This window comes from Cololabis saira, chromosome 5 (assembly GCF_033807715.1).
Source record: "Cololabis saira isolate AMF1-May2022 chromosome 5, fColSai1.1, whole genome shotgun sequence".
In the NCBI taxonomy this organism is placed as follows: domain Eukaryota; kingdom Metazoa; phylum Chordata; class Actinopteri; order Beloniformes; family Belonidae; genus Cololabis; species Cololabis saira.
In genome coordinates this window covers 42,741,565-42,757,043 of record NC_084591.1, presented here as the reverse complement: position 1 = coordinate 42,757,043, position 15,479 = coordinate 42,741,565, and the positions used below count along the sequence as shown (strand labels likewise).

General features: G+C 36.4%; 2 protein-coding genes across 2 annotated transcripts; both read left to right on the top strand.

Annotated features, from left to right (window-relative positions):
* The first annotated feature begins 250 nt into the window (after positions 1 to 250).
* Positions 251 to 6,617, top strand: LOC133444421 (troponin I, fast skeletal muscle-like). The gene is made up of 7 exons (XM_061722202.1): positions 251 to 397; positions 1,444 to 1,479; positions 2,193 to 2,232; positions 3,309 to 3,437; positions 3,630 to 3,719; positions 5,365 to 5,538; positions 6,282 to 6,617. The coding sequence occupies exons 2-7, from the start codon at positions 1,469 to 1,471 to the stop codon at positions 6,357 to 6,359; spliced, it is 522 nt and encodes a 173-aa protein (XP_061578186.1). The 5' UTR covers positions 251 to 397; positions 1,444 to 1,468; the 3' UTR covers positions 6,360 to 6,617.
* Positions 6,618 to 7,479: 862 nt separating this feature from the next.
* On the top strand, positions 7,480 to 11,459 carry LOC133444423 (troponin I, fast skeletal muscle-like). Its single transcript, XM_061722205.1, has 7 exons — positions 7,480 to 7,600; positions 8,726 to 8,758; positions 8,986 to 9,022; positions 9,294 to 9,422; positions 10,680 to 10,769; positions 10,842 to 11,015; positions 11,104 to 11,459. Exons 2-7 carry the CDS (start codon positions 8,751 to 8,753, stop codon positions 11,179 to 11,181), a joined length of 516 nt encoding a protein of 171 aa, XP_061578189.1. The 5' UTR covers positions 7,480 to 7,600; positions 8,726 to 8,750; the 3' UTR covers positions 11,182 to 11,459.
* Positions 11,460 to 15,479: the final 4,020 nt, after the last annotated feature.

Sequence of the window (15,479 nt, the reverse complement as noted above, 5' to 3'; positions counted from 1 at the left end):
ATCAAGCTGCCCGACTGTTGTGTAACAATTGCCCACAACCCCTCACTTGTCTCGGCGGGGGAACCTGATAGTTTCTGTCCAGCGTCCAGGCCAGGGAGCAGTTTTCCTGCAGTCAAAATTTATGAGGTTCATAAGAGTTGTGGTGGTATTTCTGGAGCCCGCTGGCCTATTGGTCTAAAGTGGATCTGCTACCATAAAGAGGTCAGACTTTCCAGCTGAGCCAGCACTTACCACCCTATATACCATGTTTAATTTGTACTATTTGGGACTTGGCAATTTCTCCCCCCCTTCTTGCGCACCTCCTCGTCCTCGTCCTCATCACGTTCAGTAGGTGAGAGTCTCTTCAGCAGCTCACTCCACTCACTCTGTCAGTGCTGCACAGAGCTCTTCTTTACAGGTGAGACATCCCTTTATCCTCAAAGGGTTCTTGTTAAGGATGTTTTTTAAGGATGTTTTTGTTTTAGAGATGCTCTTTCAGGTCAGGCCCCTGCACACCTGACCCTTTTTCAAGGACACTGGCAACTCCGCTACATGCATGGTGAAACTAATCTGTTTTTAATGTTTTATTATGGCACAGTAGGGCTTTTTATTCAGAATCTGTTCAGTATTTCTAAAATCCATTACTAACTGTTTCTTTTGCTGCATGATGAGGGTCAAACTCTTTATGATTAGTAGTGAAGATTGATTGATATTGAAGATACTGATATCAAAAACTCGCTGGATCTAAAGTCAAACCATTCAGATATGATGGCAGCACTCTAGTTAATATTCCATATTCTCCATATTACAAAAGCTTAACAATGCTGTGATAAATTGTACTTTAACAAAAATAATAATAATTTTAACACATGTAAATATTCTGTCAATATTCACAGTATTTCCTCCTCTGTGAAATTATCATAGTTGAAAGTTCATGAATTTCCCCAATTTTGCATGTTGAGCTGACGTTCAGATCTTTTGTTATTTGTATTTTACTAACTTTAATAACTCTTCTACCTCAGGCTTTCATACCATTCTCATTGTGGTTCACGGATCAACATTTTTAAACGTGTTTCTAGTGTCAAATGCTTTATATTGGGATCTGAATGTGTCTTGCATGCCTGCGTGTTGTCAGAATCCATGCTAATGGCTCTCACTGCATGCCTGGCGTAACATTTGGCTCTGTGCAGCAAGTTCAAATCCAGGCTGAAAGTGGTCAAAAGCAGTAAGGGTTGAAGACACACCTGCCTCTCACAAATTAGCCCACATGTGATTCCTGGCAGTCCACCCTTCATCGCCATAAAGTGTTTCATCTTTCCTGCTGGAGGTCAAAGGTCATCGGGTTGATGATGGAACAGTACCAAGACCTGCCCAGTTCAGCTGTGGTTGGAGTGAGTGTGCTTCATTTGCAAGATGTTTACTCATGCTGAACTAAGTTCTTTTTTGTTGTTGTCGTTTGAACAGGACGTGAGCATCAAAAACAGCCAAAATGACACACGAGTGAGTACACATTATCATCTTTTTTTCAGTCAGCAGGCATTTTGGGCTCACCTCTTTATTGCACTGGGCTGTCAATTCATACACTGCAAAAACAGCCCTCGTAGAAATAAGCCCTGTATCATTGAATCTTGTTAAAACTGGCTAATATTAGGCAAAAATAGCTCTTGCCAGTGGGGAAAGAAATATATTCTTAAATATTATACATATTCTTAAAACTACTATTTCTTTTTTTAAATGTATTAGAATAAATTTTTCTCAGTGTATTCACTTGCGTTTAGGACTGAACATTGTGTTGATTGAACTTTATTTTGAGATTTGTTTCCTAAACTCTTCTTTTTTTAATTTAATTTTTTTGTAAAACAAACATTTGGGTTTGTAGCCTTAATGTTCTGTTGTTCTGAGGATAAGAAAGTGGGTAAAAGAAACAACTTGTTAAGATAAAACACAAACTAGATAGTTGCTGATACACCATCAGGCTATTATTCCCTGACCATTATCAGTGTTAGTTTTAAACTGAGCTAACTAGACATTCAGAATAAAACCTAACAACACGGCTGTCCATGTGGGATGGTCCTGAGGAGCTGATTGGTAGAACTGATGTTGACTTAGCAGTAGAAAGCAACTCCACAACAACAACAACAACAGCATCAGCCAAAATAAATACAGTTCAATGAGTGCGTTGTCATGGTGACGGTCTTATCTTCATCTAACAGGGGAAAGAGGATGACGTCCAGCCGTAGGCATCATCTGAAGGTGAGAATAACATTCTCTTGGCATTGACAACATTTCAGAGTTTGTAAATGACAAATGGACTCCATTTATATAATAATGTTCTAGTCCAGGGGTCGGCAACCCGCGGCTCTAGAGCCGCATGCGGCTCTTTAGCGCTGCCCTAGTGGCTCCTGGAGCTTTTTCAAAAATGTTTGACCTTTTTTTTCCCTTTTTTTCTTCTCCTTTTTCTTTTTTTTCTTTTTTTTCTTCTCTTTTTCTCTTTTTCTTCTTTTTTCTTTTTTTCTTCTTTTTTTTCTTCTTTTTTTCTTCTTTTTCCCTGTTTTTCTCTTTTTTTTTCCTTTCCTTTTTAATCTCGATATTTTGACTTTTCTCTCGAAATTTTGACTTTTTTCTCAACATTTTGACTTTTTTCTACACATTTTGACTTTTTTCTCTACATTTCGACTTTTTTCTCAACATTTCGACTTTTGTCTAAAGATTGTACTTCAACATTAATCTTGACATTTCAACTTTTTTCTCGAAATTTCGATTTTTTTCTATCTATATTAGTTATAACTGGGGGAAGATTTGTTTTTTCATTATGCACTTCGAGAGAAAAGTCGAAATGTCGAGAAAAAAGTTGAAATTTCGAGAAAAAAGTCGAAATGTTGAGAAAAAAGTCGAAATGTCGAGAATAAAGTCATTTCGAGTCACATTTCGACTTTTTTCTCGACATTTCGACTTTTTTCTCAACATTTCGACTTTTCTCTCGAAGTGCATAATGAAAAAACAAATCTTCCCCCAGTTATAACTAATATAGATAAGTACAGCACGTGTTGCCTTATTTCTATATACAAGACTTTTCATTTTTTGTGGCTCCAGACATATTTGTTTTTTGTGTTTTTGGTCCAATATGGCTCTAAAACATTTTGGGTTGCCGACCCCTGGTCTAGTCCCATTGACCATTCAAAGCACTTCTACACTAAAAGTCATGTTCTCCATAGTTAAACCATGCACCTTCCCACATCACTCTCTTGGTCTATAGAGATCAGTTTATAGTGTTCAGTAGAGTTTGGTGCTTTCCTTTGAGTTTTGCATTGTTTGTATAATCCCTGCAGAGTGTGATGCTTCAGATTGCTGCAACCTGGATTGAACAAGAGAAGAAGGACCTCGTAGCTGCAAAAGAGGCCTATATAAACGAGAACTGCCCGGCCCCAGCCCTCAGCGGAGACCAGGCTGCCCTAATTGTGAGACCAGAGCACACCGACCCACGGTTTCTCATAATCAGTTTAAAATTGCAGAAACAGGAAAAGCCTGACACTTTTCCAAGTGACATATATTGTTTTTATTGCACCACAAGACCGCCGAACAATGTTTGCCGTAAATAAGTAGACCATTAAAGAAATGATATCAACCATGTTGGTTCTTTGCATCATCAGGAAGCATGCAAGAAGCTCTATCAGGCCATTGACAAGCTTGATGAGTCGAGGTACGATGCCATGGTCAAAGTCGAGAAGGCTGACAAAGAGGTGAGATGTGATCAATGTCAGAGATGCAATTACACACACGAGTACTGGAAATCATCTGCTCAGACAATGCTGTGGAACTTTTCTTTTGTTTCCTTGTGGAGCTCATTTTGATTAATTACATTTATTGAACCTTAATATATTTACTAAAGTGGTGTAATGTTTATTTTAAGATTTTAGTTAGTTGGATTTTTTCAACAGACTTTAACCATCACATATTACATAATTTAGAAATGAGTTCTTTGGAGCAGGGCCGGTCCTACACTGCAAAAACTCAAAATCTTAACAAGAATATTTGTGGAACTGGAAAAAAACAACAATTTTCACCTGTTTCAAGTAGATTTTCACTTAAAATAAGTAGAGAAAATCTGCCAGTGAAACAAGATTTTTTTGCTTGTAATGAAAAGATAAATCTTGTCCCACTGGCAGATTTTTCTACTTATTTAAAGGGAAAATTTACTTGAAACAGGTGGAAATTGTCAAATAAAAAGTTATTTTTCTGGTAATGACTCTTGTTTTAAGTGTAATGAGATTTTTTTTACTAAAAATGAGACATTTTAACTAGAAATAAGACAAATATTCCTGGTAAGATTTTGAGTTTTTGCAGTGTAGGATTATAGCAGCCCCAAAGAAGATTTTGTTTGACCTTTAACACATTCTAAGCACAAACACAACATTTACAACTGAATGAAGATAAAAACAGTTAAATGAATTATCAACAAATCTCTTAATTTATGTGCAAATAAAAAATGTTTCTGAATAAACTTTCATATGGAAAGGGTTTCATGAACTATGTTTGTGTTTTTTACAGCCCTGAAAGAAGGAATTCATTTCTCTTTTGTCATGGAGTATAAAACACTCTTAACCCTTAACACACTCTGAGATACAGTATAAAGTTAAGCTAATTGAATGGGCAGTAAAATATATTGCAATACTCTGAATATAAATTCTTGCAGTGGTCTGTTAGCATTTGCGATACACTGTGAAAACAGACACTCTAGAAATAAGTGTTTCATTATAAAATCAAGCAAATTTGTCTTATATTAAGCAAAAACTAACTGCCAATGGGGGAAGACAAAATGTAAAAAAAAAAATAGGAAAATAATCTAGCCACTAGACAAAAAGTAAGATTAATTTGAAAACAAATGTGACTTATGTTCTTGAAACAAGGCTATACTTACTTTCTCACAGGTATGTCAGATATCAGAAGATACTAAAAGAAAAGCAACAAAAGAAAAGTTACTAAAAATCTCACATTTCAATTCATGTAAACTGTAACGGTTACAATTTAAGTTATGGATCAATTAGATATTCTTGGTTTTTACTGAGTCTTATATTTAAAAAAAAAACAAAGAAAGTGACATTAAAAAACTAAATAGTATTTTGGATTGTAGGTGAAAATGCAAAGATTCATATGGGGGTGAGTCTGTGCATGAAACATGAAGGCCAAAACTGAAAAATAATGGTCATAATGTGTGACATTATATGAGTGTTTCACTCATATACAAAAAAAGATAGATAAAATGAATAAATTAGACGTAGCTCAATTAGCACTTACGAAGAATTGCTAAATCTTTACATGCAAAGCATGCAACCCGCTGACTGGCTGGCTCTACTAGAGGTTTGAATCAATATTTATTGGGTCCAGATAGCGGAGCTGAAGCTGAAGGTTGTAGACTTGGCTGGAGTGAAGAAACCTGCCCTGAAGAAGGTGCGCATGTCTGCCGACGCCATGCTGAAGGCTCTGCTGGGCTCCAAACACACCGTCAACATGGACCTGAGGGCCAACCTGAAGCAGGTCAAGAAGGAGGTCAAAGAGGAGGTGAGGACCCGGGATTTCACAATCAACCATCACAGAGATTCACTTTAACAATTCAACTTTAATAATCCCCAAAGGGGAAACTTCATTGCCACCATGGCCACAACAATACAACATAAGACAATCAACAATACACATTAACATGTCTCCACCTAGGTGGATCAATACAACAGCAAAATAACCAGAAAATGACCCCCCAAAAAAGGGAGATAAAAGAAAAAAGAATACAAATCCATTTAAAAAGTATAGCAGCAAATTAAACAGCTAAGAATATAGCTGCAATTTAAAGTGCACTGTACAAACAAATATGGCATCAAGTTATGTACTATAGTTGTGCACTGTCAGGCTGTAGATTAAAACTTTTTAAGTTGTGGCCTATAGGAATTTTGATTGGAGAGCTGAGATCTGTGTTGTCTACATGTCTGTATAGGTTTGTAAATGTCTCCACTTTTTCACTGTTGTTATCATGATCACGCAGTCACTTCCCTTTGACTAACAAATTAAATGTAAAAAACAAAAATGGTTTGGTTGGGGAAATATTACCTTTTATCACACCTTACAATTAAGGACAAAACTAGTCTTGTAAGTATCTGTTCTGTGATATATTACTGACTGCAACGGGGGTTCAAATGCTTGTAAATACTTGGGTTTTAATTTCATTGCATTAGTTTGTGTTGACTTTGGTAGATACGTTGTACTTGACGTGATAGTCTCGGTGGTAACAAGTGTTTTTTTGTTCCTTACAGCCAACAGAACAAGTGGGTGACTGGCGTAAGAACATTGAGGATAAGGCTGACAGGAAGAAGATGTTTGAGACCTCCTAAAAACCTCCCTGGAACTGCGGGGACTGTAGCAGCATGGAGGTTTCAGTTGGAGGTCTGAGGGACTGAACATGTCCATGCGTTTAGGTCGCCCTCATCCTGGTTCTTTCGTTGTTTGTGTGACGCCGTCACCCCTGAGAGAGACTGAACCCAAAACAAGGAAACATCTTGCATGCAGTTTAAACTTCTGGCAGAAAATCATCACTTTCAAAAATGTACAGGTTTCCATGGAAGCAGTAGAAATAAATGTTTTGAAATAAGGATGAATTTTGTTGTAGATTCTATCCACGTCTTAGCACTCCCACACCATTCAAGTAGTGAAACACATGAGAGAAATGACAAAATATTAAATTAAAATATATATAAATATAACAATTAAATAATAATTAATTATTTAAATGATTTAAATAATAATTAAATAATAAATTAAAATCAGACTTTGAATAATAACTTTTAGATATATTTTTAGGGGGGGGGGGGTAGCTTCTTTTTAATTCAGGCAAATGGGGGGGAAAGTGAAGACAAATCTACAGACTTTTTGATTATAAATAAAAAAATGTACACATTTTAGATTTGATGTGGAATAATTAGGCAGTAGGTTTCTCAGAACCTGGACTACTGCTGCAACAGTAGTTTTAAATTCGGTTATAAACATTGCAAACTGGCTCAAAATAGTTTACATTATTCCCTTTTCGAGAGCAAGATGACAAGAAGACATTAGGCCTAAACCTTACATTTAAAGATATACAAAAATATTGAGCTCCTTGTTCATTGACGTACATAAATCTTCTTTAGTGACTGTTTGCAGTTTAAAAAAAGAATAAAAAGTTAGGTATTCCACATTTTATCTTTTTAAATTTGGCTTACCCTTACAGTTTAGAGCTAATTTTTCAAAATAAGAGCATAATCTTGACCAATGAATCTTGATGTATCCAGAAGAGAAGCGTAATCTTTCATTTATCCCACACATACGCGGTAAATGTACAGTAAGGGATTGAGCTCAGCTGGAGCTGCTCTCACATGGAAGCGACTTGACGGGATAGGGCTGGGCCGGGTGTATTTCAGGAGCTTGCAGGCCCATTGGTCTGCCTGGGAATCTATTTCCATAAAGAGGATCTGGGCATTTTGCTGAGACATCGCAAGCCACCATATATACCTATTTCATTTTTCTCTGTCTGTGGCTTTGGCAGTTTCCCCTTTTCTTCAACCAAGTGTGTTGTCCTCCTCCTTCCTCCTGTCAATAGGTGAGACATCTTTTTTTAATTTCTTTCTCTAGCTTCTCAGGTGGCTCAAATCTGTGTGTGACAGATCTCATTTAGAACGGGATGTAAACTAATAATTTATTCACTTTTGACTCGTCCCAGCATACTGAAATCTCTTGGATGCAATGTTTGGATGCAACATTCAACTTTTGCTTGCCAGACCTGAATTTATGTGTTGTGTTTAATGGGCATCTGATTTAAGACTTGTTTTGCAGCTGTTTTTAGGGAGGATATTGCCTTTGCCAAACCAATAAATGGAGTCATAAACCAGCCGAGACAAGCTGCAGGGTGAATTTCTTAAAAATGTTGTGTATCTATTGATCAAATGAAATGGTTCTGCAGTAACAAAAATTATTTCTTACTTTCTGCAATAGATTTTTGAAGTCTACTTGAAAGAGGCATGTCTGCTGCTTAGATAAAGTAACATGTTCTTGAGTAAAATACAGTTTAATAGTCCTTAAAAGCATGTTTACATGAGGCTGCATAGCCTTTAAGGATAATTCTCCCAGTTATCTGCAGGACTGAGTAAACTGTTTCGTATTATCCTAAGATGTAACTTATTTGGTATGAGTCATATGTTTTACACTTACATTGTTAAAAAAAATAACTGGTAATAATCAATATTTCACTGAATAGAAATAACGAATTGACTTTCTAGCAAATGAATAATAATGATAATTGGACAAAAATTAAGTAATTTGAAAATGAAACACAGATTTTGACCTCACAGGCATCTCACCTGCTGGAAGTCCTTATTATAAAAATTCTAAGTTATCTAAATCTTTCAGCTTTTAACTTTGTTGAGTAACGATCGACCAAAGGGATTTTAAATTAACCCATAACTTGATCTGGTCATGAATCCCAGAGAAGCGAAACCCGAGCGTTTCCCAGTTTAGTTCCGTCGACGTAGCTGCTCTTCAGCTGTGGTCGCAGATCATTTTACGTTACAAATTCTCCCGTCCATCAGGCTCCGATCGGGGCTGGGGAACATGCTGATCTCAGTCAAGTTTGCAGATAGTTTGATCTGAACGACTACAGTGTTCAGCAGGGGTCAAAATAACCAGTGTTTCCTCCCATCAATGTGTCCCTTTCTGTTTCTTTATGCAGGTTGCAAACCACAAAAACCACCAAGATGTCTGAGTAAGTCTGAAAACAACACAGGAAGGAACATCTTCCAGAGAAATATTTCAACTCCATCCTTAAGAAAGAAACTTTAAATCCTTTAATTATTTGCTTTTGGGGGGGGAAAAATACTGGCTCAGTTATTATTCACAAAGAAAAAAATGTCTCCTAAACCATGAAAAACATTGGATACTTTAATGATATAATGTAACTATCATTAATAATTAAAACTTCATCCCAAACAGGAAAAAGATGACATCAAGCCGCAGGCATCACCTGAAGGTAACATAAATCCAGATTTCTGTTTCAATTAAGCTGTTTTATTCTTTGTATTCTTTACATTTACATAAAAACATGTATTTACATTTAGATATAATATCAGAAGTAATTTTTTATCAGTGTAAACAGCGTATCTTTTCTGGACTACAGACTAGTCTACTTTCAAGAAAGAGATGAAAAATACTGAGCGTTCTCATTTAAAACGGAAAGTGTTTTGTTTGTTTTAATAAAAAAGACTTTGCTCATGACGTGTTTTTTGTTGCTTGTCCTGCAGAGTGTAATCCTTCAGATTGCTCAAACCTGGATCGAGGAGGAGAAGAAGGAAGTCATTGCAGCAAAGGAGGCTTACATGTCAGAGCGCTGTCCTGCTCCGGACGCGCATGGAGATCAGGCTGCTCTCATGGTGAGAAAGGAAACAGTTACTGAGATACAGAAAGCTTAGTTACAAGCAAAGCTCTACAGGAAAAACAAAAAACTAATCAGGGAGGACTACAAGGTGATAATTATTCCTGATTAATTGTACCAGTTGTTTTCCTGACAAGTAAATACCACAAATACCATGGAGTCCACAGTCACGTCATCAAATGTCTAACACTCAAACGTGGTGGAGATGGCAGCATCAGATTACTGAAGTGTAAGACTGTAAAAGGTGAACCAGACTTTCCGACGACTTCCCACCAGCTATAGCAAACGCAAGTGTTGCATCTCTGGTGTGATCCACGGCTGAGGAATGTGTTATCCAGGCCTTTGATCTGACTCACACTCTGTCTCATATAAATGCAACGTCCTAGGAAATTCTCACGGGTCACGTGCACAGGCAGAAACAGCTCTGCTGGTTGTTATGTTGGACACAATTTAGAAAAAGGACACTAAATTAATGGAAACATTTAAAGTACAAGGGGTTCTAACAGTTTACCATGTGACCTGGCAGAGGCTCCTCATAAATGCCTTGTTTTCAATGTAATACATTTAATAACTTCCCCCCAGATTTGCCCTCAAATTTTCATGCCAAAATATACTTTGGTCGAATTATATATACCAAATTTTTTGACGAGGCGACAGGTTTTGATTTGATTATTTATTTATTTATTTAAAGGTTTGGTTATCAGGGAAAATGCACATTAATAATACATTTAGACAAATGTAAAATATGCCAGAATTAGCCAAAAAGCCTATTTTGCATCTGCTGTCCCAGGACTGGTGTAAAATAGTCAACCTAAAAGAAAAATTATTAAGATATAATCAATAAAACATTTCTGAATAAGAAGGCTACATCAGAATAAAGATTAAAAGGTAAGAGACTAAGCTGAAAAACATACATACACAGGTTAACATAAGCTCAACAACAGACAATTGCTACAAACGAAGACAGAAACAACATGAAGCAGCAACAGTAACATCAGCATTAATAACAAGACACAGTAACGCACTAACAGGCCAGAAACAAACAAGACAAAAGCACTAAACACAGAATAAAAAGCCATGCACAAAAAGCAACAGTGTAACTAGATTAATATTGTTGTTGGGAAATTTTTGCTCAACCAGAGAAATTTTCATTGAGATCAAGGATGTCCTGACTAAAAATGCGGAGCAAAACCTGACATTGATAATCATCAAGCATTGGTGTGAGCCTGGATGTTCTGTGTTTGTGTGTCTACAGGAAGTTTGCAAAAAGCTCCATGGTGCCATTGACAAGATAGATGAAGAGAGGTACGACATTCTGTCCAAAGTGTCCAAGGCTGAGAAAGAGGTAATCATTTCCTGTCAAGAGCAAACATCATGTAAAGACCAGAGAATACAAACACTTTTCTTCCCCCCAAAGATTGAGGACCTGAAGCTGAAGGTTGTAGACCTGATTGGAGTGAAGAAGCCCGCTCTGAAGAAGGTGCGCATGTCTGCCGACACCATGCTGAAGGCTCTGCTGGGATCCAAACACACCGTCAACATGGACCTGAGGGCCAACCTGAAGCAGGTCAAGAAGGAGGTCAAAGAGGAGGTGAGATCACACATGTTTTTTTTACATTTACACTCTCAGTATTTAGCGTGAACTGGTTTTCTTACTGTATATGTCGTGTCCTCCACAGCCGACAGAAGCAGCGGGTGACTGGCGTAAAAACATTGAAGAAAAGGCTGACAGAAAGAAGATGTTTGAGACCTCCTAAATGTACTGCTGCTGTTCTTTTATCCCGTTTACATGGACTCCGATTGTCTTATGCGTGTTGGTCAAAGCAGGTGAAATGTGTACATGTCACATGGCTGCACAATATCCAGCTTGGGAGTAGTTGTTTTACTGGAAGTGACATGCGTGCTGGGGTTTTTTGCACTTTGTTGATTGGAGGAAGGGGAGTGTGGAGCCTGGAGGCATTAGTACCCCCCAAAGTTAGAAAACATTCACACTAAATGAAACATGTTCAATAAACACAATATTTGGAAGAAAATACATTTGGAGGTTTGTCTTTCTTTCTGTCATCGTATTCAAACTGTGTTTGGACACCAGGGTCACAGAAACAACACTGAAGCCTTGAGTCAGCAGGTTCTTTTGAAATCTTTATCTATTTCCCTTAAGTACGACGGAATATTAGGGCCAAACTAAGACAAAAAAAAAATGGAAATTACGAGAATAAGGTCATAATAATATGAGAATAACGTCGTAAAATTATGAGAATAAAGTCACAATATTTTGAGAATAAAATCGTAATATTACGAGAATAAAGTCGTAATACTAAATATAGATATATAAATATAACTTCACAAGATGGTCAATATTCCTCATTTTAACACAGGGAGAAGATGCTCTTCCTGTTAGAGTTCTCATAAATTATATTCTCATAATATTACGACTTTATTCTCATAAATTAAGACTTTATTCTCATAAATTAAGACTTTATTCTCATAAATTAAGACTTTATTCTCGTAATATTACGACTTTATTCTCGTAATGTTACGACTTTATTCTCGTAATGTTACGACTTTATTCTCGTAATGTTACGACTTTATTCTCATAATATTAAGACTTTATTCTCATAATATTATGACTTTATTCTCATAATATTACGACTTTATTCTATTATGACTTTATTCTCGCAACATTGTGACTTTATTCTCGTAATTTTACGACTTTATTCTCATAATATTATGACTTTATTCTCGTAATGTTACGACTTTATTCTCATAATATTAAGACTTTATTTTCATAATATTACAACTTTATTCTATTACGACTTTATTCTCGCAACATTATGACTTTATTCTCGTAATTTTACGACTTTATTCTCATTATATTATGACTTTGTTCTCGTAATTTCCAATTTTTTTTGTCTTAGTTTGGCCCTAATACTCCATCGTACTTAAGAAACATAGTCACATTTAAAAAAAAAAAAAACGCAACTAAAACTCAAATAAATATAATCCTTTTTTCGTCCACTTGAAATGCAGTGCAGAAGTAACCATTTGTATATTTTCAATTAAAAAAGGAATAATATATACTAACTGTAAATAATGTGGTTAGACCGGTCCAGTTCAGGGATAAATGAGTCTTACAGAATCAGGCACAAAGCTTGACCCCTTAAACTTAAAAATGCCCTGTGTCAGCGTTTCCCTGACCTGGTCCTGCATGTTTTAGATGTTTCCTAATTTGAACACACCTGATTCTGATTAAAAGTCATCCTCAGCATGTCATCAAGGTCTGCAAAAGTCTTAATGACACAGTGATGTCTGTCGGGTGTTCAAACAGGGAAACATTTAAACATGCAGGCCAAGGGCCGGGAAAAGCTGCTCTATATCTGCAGCCTGAAGGTACAGAACTATAGAAACGGGAGTCAAGATTATTGCTTTCTTAAAAAATTGTAGTCATTTTGCTGTAAACTGCTGTACATAGTGCTTAGTAATTCTTGCTCCAAACCAATGGAATTGCTTCTAATTTTGACGATCTTAGTCAGTGTCTTAACACTTAGAGTGGCAAACTAAGCTGTGACTCATTTATTCATTTTTCATATATCAAGTTCAATCCTATTCACGGTCACAGATGGGTGCTGGAGTCTATCCCAGGAGAAACACACATGGAATGGTGTCGTATATCTAATAACTCATTCTAAATAATACCTATTAAGACTTAAGGTTATGACATGACTGGGTTTCAATATCTCAAGGGACTTTCTCAGAATCCTTTATTTGTTGTCATATCAAGAGAGGTGAAAACCAAATATCCTCCTATGATGTTTCATGAAGAAATGTTTCCAATGTCGCCAATTAAGCTGCACTACAGTAATTATGATCATGGGGGGAAAGAAACATCTGTGGGATCTTAAATAACGTGGACAAATGTGATCTACAGTCCTGGCTTCATCGTAACAAAATAAATCTGCCACAGATCACTTTAGAAGAAGAGTAAAGTTAGTATGATGATACTGTTCAATTATTTTTATATCTATTTCTTCTATTAAATCACTTCACATGCCATGTACGTAAAAATGGGAAATTTATTAATTTTAGCATGGTACACTGTACAGTATATGCATTATTTTTTAACAGTAAAATAGAAACAGCTTTAGTTTGCATGTTTTCTAGAGTATTCTAAGCTCTTCTTAAAAAAGTGCACCATTATTGCATTTCAAAACCTCTGTTTTTATTACTTGCATCTCTAGGCGTATAAATAGATAACTTCTCAAAATAATTTAAAAAATGCTTGAGGCATGATAATAAATTATTCAAATCCCAATGAGCTCCTAGAGTTCCATAATATTTAATGTCATTTGGCCTCTTAAATGTCTCGCTTACACCACACACACACATACACACACACACTCCTTGTAAGGTTCTTTAGACGCCGTCTCCATCTTGCCAAAGCTCTAAAGTTTCCTTAGGAGCTAACTTTATCCTTGAAGCCTCTGAAGGAATGGCAAGGGGATGCCTGCGAGTTAAATCGGAATCATGTTACTTAACCAAGAACCTTTTGAAAGGACAAAAAAAAAGCTGAATTTCCCCTCTGTTACCACATGTCTGAGCTCAGTCTCACAGCTACTCATAAACTCACTTCTTGCATGGGTGCAGTATTAGATCATGATAGTTTATTTGGCATTTTAGGAAGTAAGCCAGACAGGAGACACAGTGATACAAGCCTACAAATCACAGAGGCATTTAACACTATAAAACCATGACAAGGATGAACTGTGTGGGTCAGTCGTGTGTGGTTCACAGGTTCTGCAACAGTGCTGCTGGTGTCATACTCTTTACTGTATCTGCCCCTAGAGTTGTCCATGTTCCTTATTTTCATGTCTTGCATTTTGGCAGAGCTTCAGCCATTGTCATTCTCCATTTGTCCACAAGATGTCCTCAGATTACTCTTTCTGTGCCTGAACTTGAACCGTCCTATCATTATTGCACATGAACCGGTGTTGTGCCGTATTCAGCACCCCTGCCGTGAAAAGCACCCCCTCGTCACGGGAACGCGCATGTGGAGAGGACGCTATAAACTACTACCAAACGGACATATATTACCCACAGATCTCTTATTCACGAGTAAATGTCAAAAAGGACTAAATGCTCATGTTTAATTTACTACAAATACACACAATGACAAAAATTATATTCTCATTCCGTCACATTCTGTTTAGCGTCCAGTTTTGTGTTATGATTCATGTTTAAATGCGCTCATGGATTCCACAATAGTCATACTTTCCCACAATCACCGTCACAGGATGGTTATTGATGTCATTAATTAATAGCCTCCCGCGACGAGGGGGTGCTTTTCACGGCAGGGGTGCTGAATACGGCACAACACCGGAACCAAGTGTATTATGGTTATATCATCAATCTTCTCCCAGGATGGTGTCACTGGCTTAATCCCCTCTGCATCTGTTTTGTTCCGGTTTGAGATGAAGTTATTATGAAATGGTCATCCACAATGTTATACTCAGCCATGGAGGTAGATTTGTGTCTTAATTATTCAATCAAAAAAAAGATTGCTTCAATCAAAAAATATATTTTCACATGTCTGACCGATGGGGAAGCATCCGCCCACTGCAGGATGTTTGTGTCAAAATGATTCAATCAAAAAAAAAAAAGACTTCAAAACTTTTTTCACCTCAATCAAAAAAAAAAAATCACTTCAAATCGAAAAAAAAATATTTTCAATCCAAAAAAAAGTGTTCAAATGCAATTTTTTGGGTCTCAAATATTTTTTTGCATTCAAACACTTTTTTTCTTTGATTAAAAACGTTTTTTTTAATTGAAGTGATTTCTTTTAATTGAAAATATTTTTTTCTTTTTGAAGCAACTTCTTTTTTGATTAAATGATAAAGACACATATATCCTCCTACCCATAATATGGCCCAAACACAAAAAAACACTACTTCAATCAAAAAAGTTGCTTCAAACAAAAACATTTTTGAGTCTCAAATATTTCTTTGCATTCAAGCCCTTTATTTCTTTGATTGAAATCATTTTCTTTGATTGAAGTGAA